This window comes from Anomaloglossus baeobatrachus, chromosome 2, assembly GCF_048569485.1.
Source record: "Anomaloglossus baeobatrachus isolate aAnoBae1 chromosome 2, aAnoBae1.hap1, whole genome shotgun sequence".
In the NCBI taxonomy this organism is placed as follows: Eukaryota; Metazoa; Chordata; class Amphibia; order Anura; family Aromobatidae; genus Anomaloglossus; species Anomaloglossus baeobatrachus.
In genome coordinates, this window is record NC_134354.1 from 38,600,087 (window position 1) to 38,616,827 (window position 16,741).

General features: G+C 45.7%; 1 protein-coding gene across 2 annotated transcripts in view; it reads left to right on the top strand.

The window, feature by feature from the left end:
* The window catches only part of SETD4 (SET domain containing 4), a 51,267-nt gene extending 42,471 nt beyond the window's left edge, over positions 1 to 8,796 (top strand). For both annotated transcript variants that reach the window (XM_075334993.1, XM_075334992.1), the window contains exons 10-11: positions 6,252 to 6,375; positions 8,389 to 8,796. In XM_075334993.1, coding sequence (XP_075191108.1) covers positions 6,252 to 6,375; positions 8,389 to 8,514 — 250 coding nt within the window. In that variant the 3' untranslated portion in view covers positions 8,515 to 8,796. The remainder of the gene's footprint in view (positions 1 to 6,251; positions 6,376 to 8,388) is intronic.
* Positions 8,797 to 16,741: the final 7,945 nt, after the last annotated feature.

Here is a 16,741-nt window from a genome sequence, read left to right on the forward strand (position 1 = left end):
CAGGATAAGGTGGTTCTGCGTCCGGTCCCTGACTTTCTCCCCAAAGTGGTGTCCCCTTTTCATCTCAATCAGGATATTTCCTTACCTTCATTTTGCCCTCATCCAATTCACCAATGTGAAAAGGATTTGCATTTGTTAGATCTAGTGAGAGCACTCCGGATCTACGTGTCTCGCACGACGCCACTGCGCCGTTCTGATGCGCTCTTTGTCCTTGTCGCTGGCCAGCGTAAGGGGTCGCAGGCTTCCAAGTCAACCTTGGCTCGGTGGATCAAGGAACCGATTTTTGAAGCCTACCGTTCTTCTGGGCTTCCGATTCCTTCAGGGCTGAAAGCCCATTCTACCAGAGCCGTGGATGCATCCTGGGCATTGTGGCACCAGGCTACGGCTCAGCAGGTGTGTCAGGCAGCTACCTGGTCTAGTCTGCACACTTTCACGAAACACTATCAGGTGCATACCTATGCTTCGGCGGATGCCAGTCTAGGTAGGCTTGTCCTTCAGGCGGCGGTTGCCCACCTGTAAGAGGAGGGCCGTTGTTGGCTCTTTTTATCAGGGTATTCTTTTACCCACCCAGGGACTGCTCTTGGACGTCCCAATTGTCTGGGTCTCCCAATGGAGCGACAAAGAAGAAGGGAATTTGTTTTACTTACCGTAAATTCCTTTTCTTCTAGCTCCTATTGGGAGACCCAGCACCTGCCCCTGTTCCCTTCGGGCTGTTGTTCTTTTGTGTACACATGTTGTTCATGTTGAATTGTTCTTTTGGTTCATGGTTTTCAGTTCTCCGAACATCCTTCGGATTGAATTTACCTTAGACCAATTTATAAGTTTCCTCCTTCCTGCTTTTGCACCAAAACTGAGGAGCCCGTGATCCACGGGAGGGTGTATAGGCAGAGGGGAGGGGTTACACTTTTTAAAGTGTAATACTTTGTGTGGCCTCCGGAGGCAGAAGCTATACACCCAATTGTCTGGGTCTCCCAATAGGAGCTAGAAGAAAAGGAATTTACGGTAAGTAAACAAAATTCCCTTCTTTTAATATATATATATATATATATATATATATATATATATATATATATATATATATTTATTTATTTATATATATATATATATATATATACATGCACACACTGTGTGTGTATATATATATATATATATATATATATATATATATATATATACTGTATATATACAGTACAGACCAAACGTTTGGACACACCTTCTCATTCAAAGAGTTTTCTTTATTTCTTCGGCGCTCCATTGGGAGACCCAGACGATTGGGTGTATAGCTACTGCCTCCGGAGGCCACACAAAGCATTACACTAAAAAGTGTAAGGCCCCTCCCCTTCTGGCTATACACCCCCCGTGGGATCACGGGCTGCTCAGTTTTCAAGCTTTGTGCGAAGGAGGTCAGACATCCACGCATAGCTCCACTGTTTAGTCAGCAGTAGCTGCTGACTATATCGGATGGAAGAAAAGAGGGCCCTTGCTAAAGGGCCCCCAGCATGCTCCCTTCTCACCCCACTCTTGTTGGCGGTGTTTGTAAAGGTTGAGGTACCCATTGCGGGTACGGAGGCTGGAGCCCACATGCTGTTTTCCTTCCCCATCCCCCTGAGGGCTCTGGTGAAGTGGGATCTTACCGACCTCCAGACTCTGAGGCCGGGCTCCATCCACAGACCCGGAGATCCTGCTGGATACGGAGCTGGGTACCGTCAGGGACAAGGCCCTGCAACATTCAGGTACTCTGTGTCCCCATACAGACAGGCACAGACACACTCCAGCGTTGCTGGGTGTTCTAGTGCGCCGGGGACAGTAGCGCTGCGCGCTTGGGTTATACTCACTGCAGCTTAGCTGAGTGAGTTTGTGTGGGGAACTACCGCGCCGGCCGCCCCCGGGGACTGCGGCGCGGCTGAGACTTGTGGTGCGCCGGGGACTTCGCGCCGGCCGTTCTTTTACGACGGCAGCGCTGATAAATCTAGTCCCTGGCTTCTGCGGCCTAGTTACGTTTCGTTCCCGCCCCCAGCCCTGTCAGTCAGGGAAGGGGAGAGACGCTGTACAATAGTCAGCACCGAGGGCTGGAGTCTTATTTACATACTCCAGCCCTCTCACTGGGCACAGTGGGACGCCAGTTTCCCGCTCTTTGTCTGCAGCACGCCCACGGCCCGCCCCTCTTCACAGGACGCCGGCAGCCATTCCTGCACGCAGTCTGAGCTGGAGAACGGACATAGCCCTGGGAGACCCAGACAGGGGATTCTGGCGACCACACACCCGCTGTTAAGCGGGCGGTAAGCAGCACCTAGGTGCTGACCCCACTAGTGCCACAGTGTTGTTTTGTGTACTTTTACCTGTACCTATATATATTGCACTGTACGGTCGCTTCTTGGCTTATACCCCTATATTGCTCTGAGGAGACAACAGCATGTCATCCGCAAAAAGCAAGGGTGCCAAGGCACGGGCTTTATATGCTGCCTGTACCGCATGTGGGGCTGATCTACCGGCAGGTTCCACTGACCCCCATTGTGTGCAATGTTCGGTCCCTGTGCCACTTCGTCAGCCGGAGTCTATGCTAGTAGTGGCCCAGGCAGAGACGCCTGTGAACCCTGCCCCGGTGACGGGGACAGACTTTGCAGTTTTTGCTGATAAGATGTCTGTGACTATGACAAAAATTCTAGAAACGTTGCAGTCCAGACCGGTCACTCAGACCATGGGCACTGCTGATTCAATGTTCCCCGGTCCCCCTCAGTTGGAACTAATCCGTGCTCCAAGGGGGTCCCAGGCATCACAGGCTGAAGGCTCTGACTCGGACGACAGTCCCAGGCAGCCTAAGCGAGCTCGCTGGGAGAGACCCTCGGCGTCATCACGCTGGTCAGGGTCTCAGCGAGAGGATTCTCTGTATGATGAGACAGAGTTAGGTGATCAGGAGTCTAATCCTGAGACCGCTCTAAACCTGGATACCCCTGATGGTGACGCCATGGTGAATGATCTTATAGCGGCCATCAATAGACTGCTGGATATTTCTCCTCCAGCCCCTTCAGCAGAGGAGGCAGCAGCACAGCAGGAGAAATTCCATTTCAGGTATCCCAAGCGTAAATTGAGTACTTTTCTGGACCACGCTGACTTCAGAGAAGCAGTCCAGAAACACAATGCTTATCCAGATAAGCGTTTCTCCAAACGTCTTAAGGATACACGTTATCCCTTTCCCCCTGACGTGGTCAAACGCTGGACCCAGTGTCCAAAGGTGGATCCCCAATCTCCAGGCTTGCGGCGAGATCCATAGTTGCAGTGGAAGATGGGGCTTCACTTAAAGATGCCAATGACAGACAGATGGACCTTTGGTTGAAATCTGTCTATGAAGCTATCGGCGCGTCGTTTGCTCCAGCATTCGCAGCCGTGTGGGCACTCCAAGCTATTTCAGCTGGTCTGGCGCAGGTGGACTCTGTCATACGTCCATCAGTGCCGCAAGTGGCGTCATTGACCTCGCAAATGTCTGCGTTTGCGACTTACGCTATCAATGCGGTCTTAGACTCTACCAGCCGTACGTCAATGGCGTCCGCCAACTCTGTGGTTTTACGCAGAGCCTTATGGTTAAAGGAATGGAAAGCAGATTCTGCTTCCAAAAAATGCTTAACCAGTTTGCCATTATCTCAAGACAGGCTGTTTGGTGAGCAATTGGCTGAAATCATTAAACAGTCCAAGGGTAAGGACTCTTCCTTACCCCAGCCCAGATCAAGCAAACCTCAACAGTGGAGGGGACAGTCGAGGTTTCGGTCCTTTCGAGGTTCGGGCAGGGCCCAATTCTCCTCGTCCAAAAGGACTCAGAAGGAGCAGAGGAGCTCAGCGCTTGTCTCCGTTTTCCCGCTCTGCGTGTCGGAATGGCTGCCGGCGTCCAGAGGAGAGGGGCGGGCCGAGGGCGTGCCCGAGACAAGAGCGGGAACCCGGCGCCCACTGTGTCTAGTGAAGGGGGCTGGAGAATGCAAATAAGGCTCCAGCCCTCGGCGCTGCTATAGAACAGCGTCTCTCCCTTTCCCTGAGTGACAGGGTGGGGGCGGGAACGAAGCGGCGCTAGGCCGCAAAAGCCGGGGACTAAAGTTAGAAGCGCCGCCGCCGTAAAAGCGCGGTCGGCGCGTCCCCGGCGCACTACAAGTCGCAGCTGCGCCGCCGCTCCAGGGGCGGTCGGCGCGGCGGTCCCCACACGTAAAGTCCCCCAGTAATCTGCAGGGATTATAAGCCCAGCGCACAGCGCTACAGTCCCCGGCGCACTAGCACACCCAATCGTCTGGGTCTCCCAATAGGAGCTAGAAGAAAAGGAATTTACGGTAAGTAACAAAATTCCCTTCTTCTGTGAGGTAAAACTACCTGTTTTTAAGCAATGTTTTACCTCACAGAAATAATAATTTATGATTCCATGCAGTAATGTCTGTATACTCTATTTTGCATCCTCCCCTGCCCAGGAGATGTGGTCCGGGGAGGATGCAAAAGACAGTATACAGGCAAAATCGCAAATAATTCTTTCTGTGATGTAAAAACATTTAAAAAAAAAAAAACAGGTAAGGAAATGTTTTACCTCACAAAAAGAATCAGCTGTGATCCAGTGCTGTAATGTCTTTATTCTCTCTTGCTCCCTCCCCGACCCAGGAGCTGTGGTATGGTCAGATCATGCCCCTGTACGGTCAGACACGGCCATTACACAGTACATAGCAGGGGCAGATATATAAGATTATCTCAGCACATGAACATTTTAATTACACACATCCAATTATGGCAATTATTATTATTCCAAGATCTATTGATTAAAATCCATTTTGTTTGTGGGGGAAAAAAAACCTTTAAATTCTGCTGTCAGAGATGGACAGTGGCATTTAAGTGGTTAAGCAGCAAGCTCAGTCCATATACCTGTACTTGACGGAGTTAATTAAATGATACAGAAATTTTTATTCTTCTCACACATTTTTGGATAAAATATGGGGTTTCATGATATCTGTCTTCTCTGTGAATTCATCAGTGAAGTTTTTTTTTTTTTTTCTGTATCTTTAAAGGGAATGTGTCGTCAAAAATGACCTATTCTTTAAATCCCTTTTTTGTGCTACTTTTTTTTTGGGGGGGGCATTTTTTTTATTTTATTTTTTATATTACGATCTTTATTAAAAGTAACAAAATTAGCAATCCTGATCTTGGCACTACCACTGTGGGGGTTTTTTTTAAAATTTTTTTTAGACTAATACTTCCTGTGTTTTCAGCAGTCTCATGATCATCAGAGGCAGGATTACAATGGCAAGACAAAGCTCTATACACAGCTGATACTGTGAAGGCCCGGGCTATGAATCAATTGGCCATATAATAAGATAATCTGTCTTTGTAGAACCATTGCTTACATGCTATCGTGTATACTAGGATGCACCTTCTGGAATGTATTATTGAAACTAATTATACTAAGCTGAACAATGCAGGCATTCAGGAGACCACCTCAAACTGGTCCCTTGGGTGTCAGTAACAAGCTGCTGACGTACCTGCATAGACTTTTGCTCATCTCCGGGTGCCTTACCAAGGACAGTATAGTCATGTAGGAAACTCTAGCCAAATAAGGGAGTAAGTGAAACCAAGTTAGATATTGGTTAATAGCAATACGAATGTATTGAGTGAACTGTATAACTGTGTTTTTTTTACAATACACGGGTTAGAAGAGCATTGTGCTTTTCTCATTTTTCCTGATTCATATACATCTGCGCAGACCTGATTTGGAATCCTCCTCCGAGACCCTGAGAGCCCCCTAGAGGAGGTCTCCCCCAACAATACCAGAGGATCCACCAATCATATTAGATGATGAGCACATATTTCTCCCCGCTCCCCGTCCCTTCACAATGATATTTGCACACGCACACTAGACGCATCGATAAATTGATTGCTGCTAATGTTCATGTGTCATTTGCTGAGCATAAGGAAGTTTGAGTCTAAAAAAAAAAAAGCCCCATTTAATCACTGCCATGTTTGTACAACTTTGAAGTCCAGCGACATTGTTATATTGTTAGGATATATAGTATCAGCCATTAGTGGACGTCAGAAGAACGGGAACTGTGCAGGAATTAGAGTTAGATCAGATTGGTGGTAAATCCTCCCGCTTCGCCCAGCCCGGATGTCAGTGTTGCTCATTTGAAACTATTATTTCTGGAAGGTTTTCTGCAAAGAAGATTGAAAATGAATGAAATGAAAATAAGTCCGGTCGTTCTCTTTATTTTATGCCCTTTATCTTCTCATTTCAGCACAAACTGGAAAAAAGTCCTTCTGGGAAGATTTGTTTCTGAGTCCAATGAAGGAGCCTCCGAGGATCTGGTGAGGAAAATCTGCCTCCATTTACTAGATCAGACCTCCCGGGTGCTGGCCGAGGTGAGTCAGGGACACGTGGGCATCTAAATGGGAGTGACGACATTTGTGCCAAATTAAAGGGATGTTGTACTTAGAAAAATGTATCTCTGTAGACCCTTAAAGGGAACCTGTCAGGTGTAATATGCAGCCAGGACCACGAGCAGATCTGGGTGAATATTGCTAATTCCTGCCTAACTGTCCCTGTGTACACCAGCATAGATACACAGATCTATAGAAAAAGTATTACTAAAGATTCTTCATTATATGCTAATGAGCGCAGGGACTAGTCACAAGGACGTTAGTTAGGTAGTGCCCACTCATCACTAGTTACTAGTACTGAGCTCCTGAGCATGGTAGTGCCCGCTCATCACTAGTTACTAGTACTGAGCTCCTGAGCATGGTAGTGCCCGCTCATCACTAGTTACCAGTACAGAGCACCCGAGCATGGTAGTGCCCGCTCATCACTAGTTACAAGTACAGAGCACCCGAGCATGGTAGTGCCCGCTCATCACTAGTTACGAGTACTGAGCACCCGAGCATGGTAGTGCCCGCTCATCACTAGTTACCAGTACTGAGCACCTGAGCATGGTAGTGCCCGCTCATCACTAGTTACCAGTACAGAGCACCCGAGCATGGTAGTGCCCGCTCATCACTAGTTACCAGTACAGAGCACCCGAGCATGGTAGTGCCCACTCATCATTAGTTACCAGTACAGAGCACCCGAGCATGGTAGTGCCCGCTCATCATTAGTTACCAGTACAGAGCACCCGAGCATGGTAGTGCCCGCTCATCACTAGTTACGAGCACTGAGCACCCGAGCATGGTAGTGCCCGCTCATCACTAGTTACGAGTACTGAGCACCCGAGCATGGTAGTGCCCGCTCATCACTAGTTACGAGTACTGAGCACCCGAGCATGGTAGTGCCCGCTCATCACTAGTTACGAGTACTGAGCACCTGAGCATGGTAGTGCCCGCTCATCACTAGTTACTAGTACTGAGCACCCGAGCATGGTAGTGCCCGCTCATCACTAATTACAAGTACTGAGCACCTGAGCATGGTAGTGCCCGCTCATCACTAGTTACGAGTACAGAGCACCCGAGCATGGTAGTGCCCGCTCATCACTAGTTACGAGCACTGAGCACCCGAGCATGGTAGTGTCCGCTCATCACTAGTTACGAGTACTGAGCACCTGAGCATGGTAGTGCCCGCTCATCACTAGTTACGAGTACTGAGCACCTGAGCATGGTAGTACCCGCTCATCACTAGTTACCAGTACTGAGCACCCGAGCATGGTAGTACCCGCTCATCACTAGTTACGAGTACTCAGCACCCGAGCATGATAGTGCCCGCTCATCGCTAGTTACGAGTACAGAGCACCCGAGCATGGTAGTGCCCGCTCATCACTAGTTACGAGTACTGGGCACTCGAGCATGGTAGTGCCCGCTCATCGCTAGTTACGAGTACTGAGCACCTGAGCATGGTAGTGCCCGCTCATCGCTAGTTACGAGTACTGAGCACCTGAGCATGGTAGTGCCCGCTCATATATGTATATATGGCAGTATATTATTATAGGAAGTCATAAATAATCACACACAATATGTTAAAGGATTAAAAGAATCTGTGACCAGGTTCTTTTTCAACCAAATCTGAGAGCAGAATAATGTAGAGACAGAGACCCTGATTCCAGTGATATGTCACTTACTTGGCTTCTTGCCATAGTTTTGATAAAATCAGTGTTTTCTATTCTACAAATCTAATGTTTTCTGTACACTGTGCATAGGCAGAAAGCTGCCAATCAGTGCTGGAGGAAGGGTTATACAGCAGGAGAACTAGGAGACATGAGTCTTTTAGTGATAATCTCCTGCTGATAAAACACTGATTTTATTGAAACTACAACAAGCAGCCCAGTAAGTGATAATATGGCTGGGGCGCAAACGGCCTGTGGCTGAGAGCTGCGCTGTGCTGATATTCCCCTGCCCGCCTGATTGCTGCAGTAATGTGTTGTTTTTGCTCTTGCAACATTGTCATTTTAGATCTCATCTCGGAAAAGCGAGGAGACGGCAGACCCTCACCTTGTTTTAGTGGAAGCTTTAAGACAAGAAGAAAAAGAGATTCTGACCTCATCTGCCAATATCCTACAGAATGGAGGAGCAACGTGAGGGAGGGACCTGGAAGATTGGCCTCTATTTGCAGAGGACGACGCTCTGAATGCCTGTCCGCCACTAGGGGGAGCTAGAGGTCAATTGTGTCTTAGGGATAATAGAGGTATCACCTATGCTGCAGGGGTTAGAAATGTTTTCAGGGGCTCTCCACTACTACACAACCTTTCCCGAACTGGCATATTAAATGTGGTATTGTGTGTGTGTGTATATATATATATATATATATATATATATATATATATATATCTCTATATATCTCTATATATCTCTATATATCTCTCTCTCTCTCTCTATATTATATATATATATATATATATATATATATATATATATATATATATATATATATATATATATATATATATTATGTCTGCATATCTATCTGTTTTATATATGTTTGTGACTTTTATAAAACTAACTGAATTTATTTTAAGACAATGCGTTTATAATATGTTTGCTTTTTTGCCATTCCGCAATATGACTTTTCATTTGTCCAATATTTTTCTATTTAGTGTGAGAGCAGCATAATATTAGCAAGTGACCCTGATTTCAGGGATGCGTCACTTAGTAGGCTGTGTGCTGTGGTTTCGATACAATCAGTGTTTTATCAGCAGGAGATTATCACTCCCGGATTAGGTGACATCTGCAGAGTAGTCAAGCTCATCTGTATAATCCTGCCCCCTCCACTGATTGGCTGCTTGTTCAGCATGCACACAGGAAGCGGCCAATTAAAGGTATGGGCGGGGTTATACACAGCTCAGCATTTTATGGTAGTCTACATCTACAGCAGAGAAAAGAGGGATTGTATCAAAACTGCACCGAGGAGTCCAGTAAGTGTCATATTGCTGGAATCAGGCTCTCTTGCCCTGTAATATTCTGCTGCCAGATTACATAGTAAAAATGTGCTGACAGATCCCCTTTAAGGCTTTTGTTCAGATTTGCACCCTTCTCTTCTAACAGTTTTTTGTGTGATTTCCTTAATTATTTTACATCCCTAAAAGATTTACAGTCAATTTTGGAATTGTTCCTATTGGCCAGTGATGGAATCTATTAGGTTTATATTTATTTAGTATATATATTTAGTTAGTATTAGGCTATGAGCTGCAATTATCTGACCATTGGGTGTGTGTGTGCGTGTGTGTATGTATATGTGTGGGTGGGTGTGTGTGTGCGTGTGCGTGTGCGGGCACTAGAGGTAACGTCTTTCCAGCAGGTACGCCTATCCTGGGAAATGGACACCTTTCAGCCCGGTTGCGATATATCGTCCTGATCATTCCGCCCATTGGGAATATAGGTCCTGTAACTGTTCTATGCAATATGAGTTGAACATGAGTAAGACTATGTGTCGAAACGCGTAGTTCTATGGGGTCCTTATAACCTGTATCCCCTGTATTTTCCTGCTGACCGCTTTGTACATTATTGTTTTTTATTGGATTTTCATGAATAAACGCCGATGATTTTAAAATCTACACTCTGAGGACTGCGCTGGATTTTTTCCTATGTTCTATGCAATATGGGATCTTTCCTGATCTATGCCCTTCTCATGGGAAGACACAAGTGAGGAAAAGGAGAAGGTGAGCTGTGACATCAGCTATTGTGAATGGTGGATCCTGTGTTATCTACTGTATATAGAGGTATTATCAGTCATTGTACAGGAGGAGGTGAGCTGTGACACCACCTATTGTGAATGGTGGATTCTGTGTTAGCTACTGTATATGGAGGTGTTATCAGTCATTGTATAGGAGGAGGAGGTGAGCTGTGACATCACCTATTGTGAATGGTGGAACCTGTGTTATCTACTGTATATAGAGGTGTTACCAGTCATTGTACAGGAGGAGGAGGAGGAAGTGAGCTGTGACATCACCTATTGTAAATGGAGGTTCCTGTTATCTACTGTATATAGAGGTGTTATCAATTGTTGTACAGGAGGAGGAGGAGGTGAGCTGTGACATCACCTATTGTGAATGATGGATTCTGTGTTTTCTTCTGCATCTAGATGTTTTTCCTTTCATTGTAATCATTGCTGCGATAATAATGAGACTCCCGAAGAGCCTTCTGAACACTAAAAGTAAGAATCTTGCACTAGGTGTAGTGGTTATTGTAAATATTCTAATTTTTTATTAATATACTCATACATAAAAATTTAAAGTATGATCAATAAAAAATACATTTAATATAAAAACTTAATGTAAACAATATTTGAATATATATTCCCTTTAAGTAGTGTTGTTGAATTGATGGCGTCATTCTTCACTGGTCTTCCTGTCTGGTAGAGTATGAAGGGAATCTCTTGGCTTATCGGCCTCCTTGTTGTGATATAGACCTTAGCGTGGTTTACCATGAGACGACTGCAGATGTGGTCTTCAGAGGTGGGCACCAGACTGCAGGATGTCTCCTGTATCGCTGGGGATAGTGATTGCTGCAGAAGATCCTGTCAGAGACCAGATATCTGCCATTAAGAAACCTTCATGCTCCTCCTGAGGAACATTGCAGTGATGTTGCAGGGGTGGATGGGCGTCTTCGTTCTCCCGGTGCGGCGCCTCCTCTTTTGGCCATCTTTGTCCTCCTTCTTCTGAAGCCTGGGTACATGACGCGTCCTACGTCATCCACGCTCGCCGGTATTGAGGTCCTGCGCAGGCGCACTTTGATCTGCCCTGAGCAGAGAAGATCAAAGTATTGTAGTGCGCCTGCGCAGGACCTCCATAGCGGCGAGTGTGGATGACGTAGGACGCGTCATGCACCCAGGCTTCAGAAGGAGGACAAAGATGGCCAAAAGAGGAGGCTCCGGTACCGGAGAATAGAGACACCCATCCGACCAGTCTGCACCGCACCGCTACTTAGGTGAGTATTATAAAGTGTTTTTTATGTTCTACATCGCGGCCTGGGCTCTTATATACAGCATGTTAGAATGGTGTATATAAGAGCCCACTGGTGGTGGCCGCAGCTTCGGTCCCTTTCCTTCGTTATTGTGAATAGAGAGGATATTTTAATTAGAGATAAATTGAAAATTTTGCTTCTTTTGACAAACTCATTACAATTTTAAATTTTAGGAGCTGAGAAAATCCCTTTAAGGAGCAATCACCAGATGAAAAAGGGCCAGCTTATACTCTCATTTTATTCCCATTACTCCCTTGAGTTTTCCGTTTTTTGTTTCTTTTAAATCCGCTATACCGTTCCAGAGATATGAGTTTTTTCTATTTAGAGCTAATTTTTATGGTCCCCCGGGGGCGGTGCTTACAGAGCAGCCAAAAGACACGCCCCTGAGGAACCCTTGACAAAGATAATACAAATCAGCACTAGCTAAAAAGGCGATATCTCTGGAACCGTATGACGGATTTCAAAAAAAGAAAAAATGGATTGCTCAGAGGAGCAGCGGGGATAAACTAAAAGCAAAAATGGCCACTTATGACCTTTAACAAGTCCTCTTTAACACACTTAGCTGCTACACAGGATATTGCCGCAATGATTGATTTATTCTCGGACTATTTGACAACGGGTTGTTCTGACCGTCACAATTTGTGAGCTCTAGAGATGTAGATTTAACGTTAATGGACTGTAAAGAATTACGCTTGCATTTTGCGCACTGCCCTGTAGGTGTCACTGTTGGCTTTAGGATTCCGCCATTGCACAGCCTCGTAAGGACTGCGATTTATGAGCAGAGGAAATGGCTCACACTTTATAAAGTATATCGCAGACTTTCAAGGGCTTTTCATGATGTCAGACTGAAAATAAACTGCACTGAATATTCCCGTACTTCACAGGATTTGGCAGCTGTAAACTTTTAACTTGGCAGGAACCAGTAGCTGAGCCGCAGTCTGCGGGGAGGTGAGAGGTGGAGGTTACGAGTGCGAAATGATGGAGTCACAGACGGGTGCAGGATGCTCAAACCAGGGAAGTCCCTCAATCTGGTAAATCCCAAATGTCAGGAAGCAGATCCAGCGTTAGCCAAAATTTTGCATTTTTTTTATGCTTTTTGTATTTTTTCCCCTATTTCTTCCAAAAGTCATAACTTTTTTTTAGTTTTCAATAAACAGATGTATGAGGGTTATCTTTTTTTGGCAGCGCGCGTTGTAGTTTTGATTGACGTCATTCATTTTTACCGTGAAAAATATGAAGAGACTCAATTCAGCCATTGTTTTTTTTGTTTTTATGTCGTTTATCGTGCAGTAAAAATTAGCTGGTAATTGTTCAAGGTTAGTATAATTATAGCAGGATCAAACTTGCGTAGATTTTTTATTTATTTTTTTTGTATTTTAGTGGTTGAAAAAAATTGAGACATTTTGTAAAAAAAACAAATTTAGAAAACGGCGTCAATTTTTTTTTTAAATTTATTTTTTTTACAAAATTTCTCAATTTTTTTTTCAACCACTGAAATACAAAAAAAAATCTACACAGGTTTGAAAATTTTTGACAAACTTGAGTAGATTTTTTTTGTATTTTAGTGGTTGAAAAAAAATTGAGAAATTTTGTAAAAAATAAATGAATAAAAAAAAAAATTGACGCTGTTTTCTAAATTTATTTATTTTTTTACAAAATTTCTCAATTTTTTTTCAACCACTAGATTACAAAAAAAATCTACACAAGTTTGACAAAAATTAAGTTAAAAGCAATTAAAATATCATATATACCCTAAAAAGGTAAAAATTAAACCATCAACTCAGGGCGCAAAAAAAGAAAAAAAAAAGATCCCTAACACATCTCCAGCCACAGAAAAATAAAAAAACGTTATGGCTTAGAAAATAGCGTCAATTTTTTTTTTATTTATTTTTTTTTTAAGACATAAGTTCTTTTATTTTTATGTCGATGGAGATGTGTTGGGGATTTTTTTTTTGCGCCCTGAGTTGATGGTTTTATTTTTACCTTTTTAGGCTATATATGATATCTTAATCACTTTTGACCTAATTTTTGTGGGAGTAAAAGTTACCCCCCAAATTGTATTTTCCTTGTGTTAATTAATTTAATAGTTTCATAGATGGGACTTTTGCAGACACTGAAATAAATATATATATATTTTTTTATTATTTTTATTTTGAGTTGGGAAAAAAAGGATTGATTCAGAACTTATTTTTATATATTTTTAAAAACATTATTTTGTTATTAAATGGTCATATTTTAACCCCACTCCCCCCAGGAAACTGTATACTGTATACGGCAATGTAAAGGGAAAAAGATCCAGCATCCAAATCCACGTAATAATAAAACTTCGGCTTTATTGGAAAATAATCTTAAAATACGTCATTGCTTTACTATTGCAGCATATAGTAAAAATATTGATCTCCTAAGGGTTGTGCAATAATGGCGAAGACCTTCAGTTTGGCATCCCATAATTGCTGGATCTGTCACACCATGCAGAAATTAACAGTAGCGGTTAAACAGTAGGGATTGCAGTTGGCTCTGGTTGCTGCTGGCTGTATAATGCAGCTCTCACCCCCAGTGTATGGTGCAGGCTCAGCTTATGAGTCCGTATGATACAATCTCTTCACCTGTATGATATATATTTACATTAAATGGTCTCGAAGGGAAATTTCATCCCATAAATCCACCTGATTGATGCAAAGAAGCAAAATGTTTATACAGTACTACTATATTCTGGTAAATAGAGCAGAAGAGGCTTCAGCAATCCTCCAATGTTGCCCCCCTTTCAAACAGCTGATTGGTAGCAGCGCTAATCGTGGGGTCCCACCGATCTGTTATGGATAGCTTAGAAGGATAGGCCATCAATATTTTCTGGAAAACCCCTTTAATAAGACCCAGAAAGGTTCCTGTTCCCCTTTGGTCAGCACAGTATACCAGTTTTCTTCCTTTTCCCGGGAAGCATTGTCTGTAAGATGTCTCTGCAAGAGAAGCAGAAGTTCAGGCTCAAGAGCAGCTCCTCCCCGTGTATGTGGTGGAAGTAAGTTGTAACCATTGTCCACCATTTTAAAAAAGTATGGAAAGTCTTTGGTCACTTGGTCACCTAACGTTGTAACAAGGCTTTTCTTCACCTTGTGTCTAAATACCCAAGACGAGACACAGTGGCTGGTTGGCTCCTCTCTGTGACCTCAAGCATCCAGGCCACTCGCCCACCTGTACCCCCTAAAGGCACAAATCCATATGGGTTTTTACTAAGTTTTTATTTCTGATGTGTTTTATTTTTGCTATCTTTTGGACTTTGTGATGGAGTTTCCACAAGGAATCTGCATCAAGAAATTACACGTCACTTTTTACCTTTTGGTGCCCCATTTTACAAAACTGAGAATCCCTATGTTCGGATCACGTCCAGTCTGTACGTCTTGTGTATGTCATGTAGCCACTATGCAATTACTTCAATTAGAGGGGCTTTCCCATATGAACCCCCCCCCCCCCAAAAAAAAGCCATTGATCACCTAAATCATGGATACGATCGGTGGGATGGGTGGACCGTGCGTCCTTAATGCACTAGGTAAGACGGCGCAGCTGCGCAGTGGAGCAGCGGCGCACATTGGTGCTGTATTCACAGTCTGAAGGCTGAGCAGAATTTTGTAAACTTAGGTTTCTGTGTGGAAATTGCAGCGTGTGGCCACTGAGTGTCGCTATTGTCCTACACAAGACATCATTTTGTCCATGCTCTGTAAAGACTCCTGATCTGAGGGACGGCTCATGCCCGGCTGTGCAGAGTACAGCGCCATAGTTTGCTCCGACAGGCGAGGTGTGAGGAGATATTCTGCCCTACAAGCTTCATTATACACTATATGGACAAAAGTATCAGACACACATATTACTCATAGAATTCAAGTTTTTTACCAATCCCATTGCCCCCAGTGTATAATATCTGCCTCTCTGTCCCCAGCGTATAATATCTGTCGCGGGCGGAGGAGGGGACGCTGCGCTCACCCACTGCTCGGGTCCGGCTGCTGCTGCTGTTGCTCGGTGGCTCGAGCGGTGGGCCGGATCCCGGGGACTCGAGCGGTGCTCCTCGCCCGTGAGTGAAAGGGGGGTGGTTTGGTTTAGGGATATTGTCCGTGACGCCACCCACGGTTGTGGTGAGGTTATGACACCACCGCTGCTCTGGACGGGGATCCCGGGAGCGATGACAGGGAGCAGCTTGGATGTTATTTCTCCCCTCCGTGGGTAGGGGGGTTGGTTGTCCCGGGGCCCCGGTGAGGGTTAGGGATGGCAGGCGGGTTACGGGGCCTGGTGAGGTGCCGCACGGCACGGTGGTACTCACTCAGCCAATGACGAATGCAAAGTCTCCGGTAAAACAAACGGCTGGATGGACGGGTCCCACAGACGGCTGCGGTAGCTCTCCCGGTAGGTTGGTGGTGACTGCCTTTCCCTGCACCTGTGTTGTGTTCACGGTTCCAATGGCTTCCCACCGGTATACCCGCTCCCCAGCTTGGATGGATGCTGAGGGAGCCCCTTTTGCCCGCAGGCTCTGGCCCTGGGAACTGTAACCTTGGCGGTGACTGTGTTTCCCTTCACGGTGTGAGCTGTTGCCTTCAATCGGGTCTTGACTGCTGGGCAACCCCGGAGGTTCCCTTCGCTAACGGATTTGACCAGTTTTACGGCGCCTCCTAGCCTGGTCGGGGTCCGTAGGCCCTGCCAAATGGTGCTGGCTTCTCTTCACTCCCCGATCCGGTACTGGCGGGCCACAGCCCATCCCCGGTCCTTACGGTTCACTCTAATCAGCCTCTCCTGCAGACGGTCACCACTGTCTGCCAACCTTGCTGTATGTGCCCGGGCCACGCACCCGGACACGGTCAGTCTCCTCTACTACCACTTCACTCCTCAAACTCAAAACTCTATCTGAAAAACTCCCTTCCTTTTCCCGCCTCCAGGACTGTGAACTCCTCGGTGGGCAGGGCCAACCGCCTGGCCCACCCCCTGGTGTGGACATCAGCCCCTGGAGGGAGGCAACAAGGATTTGTGTTTGACCTAGATGTGCCTAGCCGGGGTGTGGGGTGTGTTGTTGTAGTACCTGTGACGTCCTGGCTTGTCCAGGGTGCCACACATCCACCCCTCTGCCCCGGTGTATAACATCCACCCCTCTGCCCCGGTGTATAACATCCACCCCTCTGCCCCGGTGTATAACATCCACCCCTCTGCCCCAGTGTATAATATCCACCCCTCTGCCCCCGGTGTATAACATCCACCTCTCTGCCCCCGGTGTATAACATCCACCCCTCTGCCCCCGGTGTATAACATCCACCCCTCTCCCCCCGGTGTATAACATCCGCCCCTCTGCCCCGGTGTATAACATCCACCC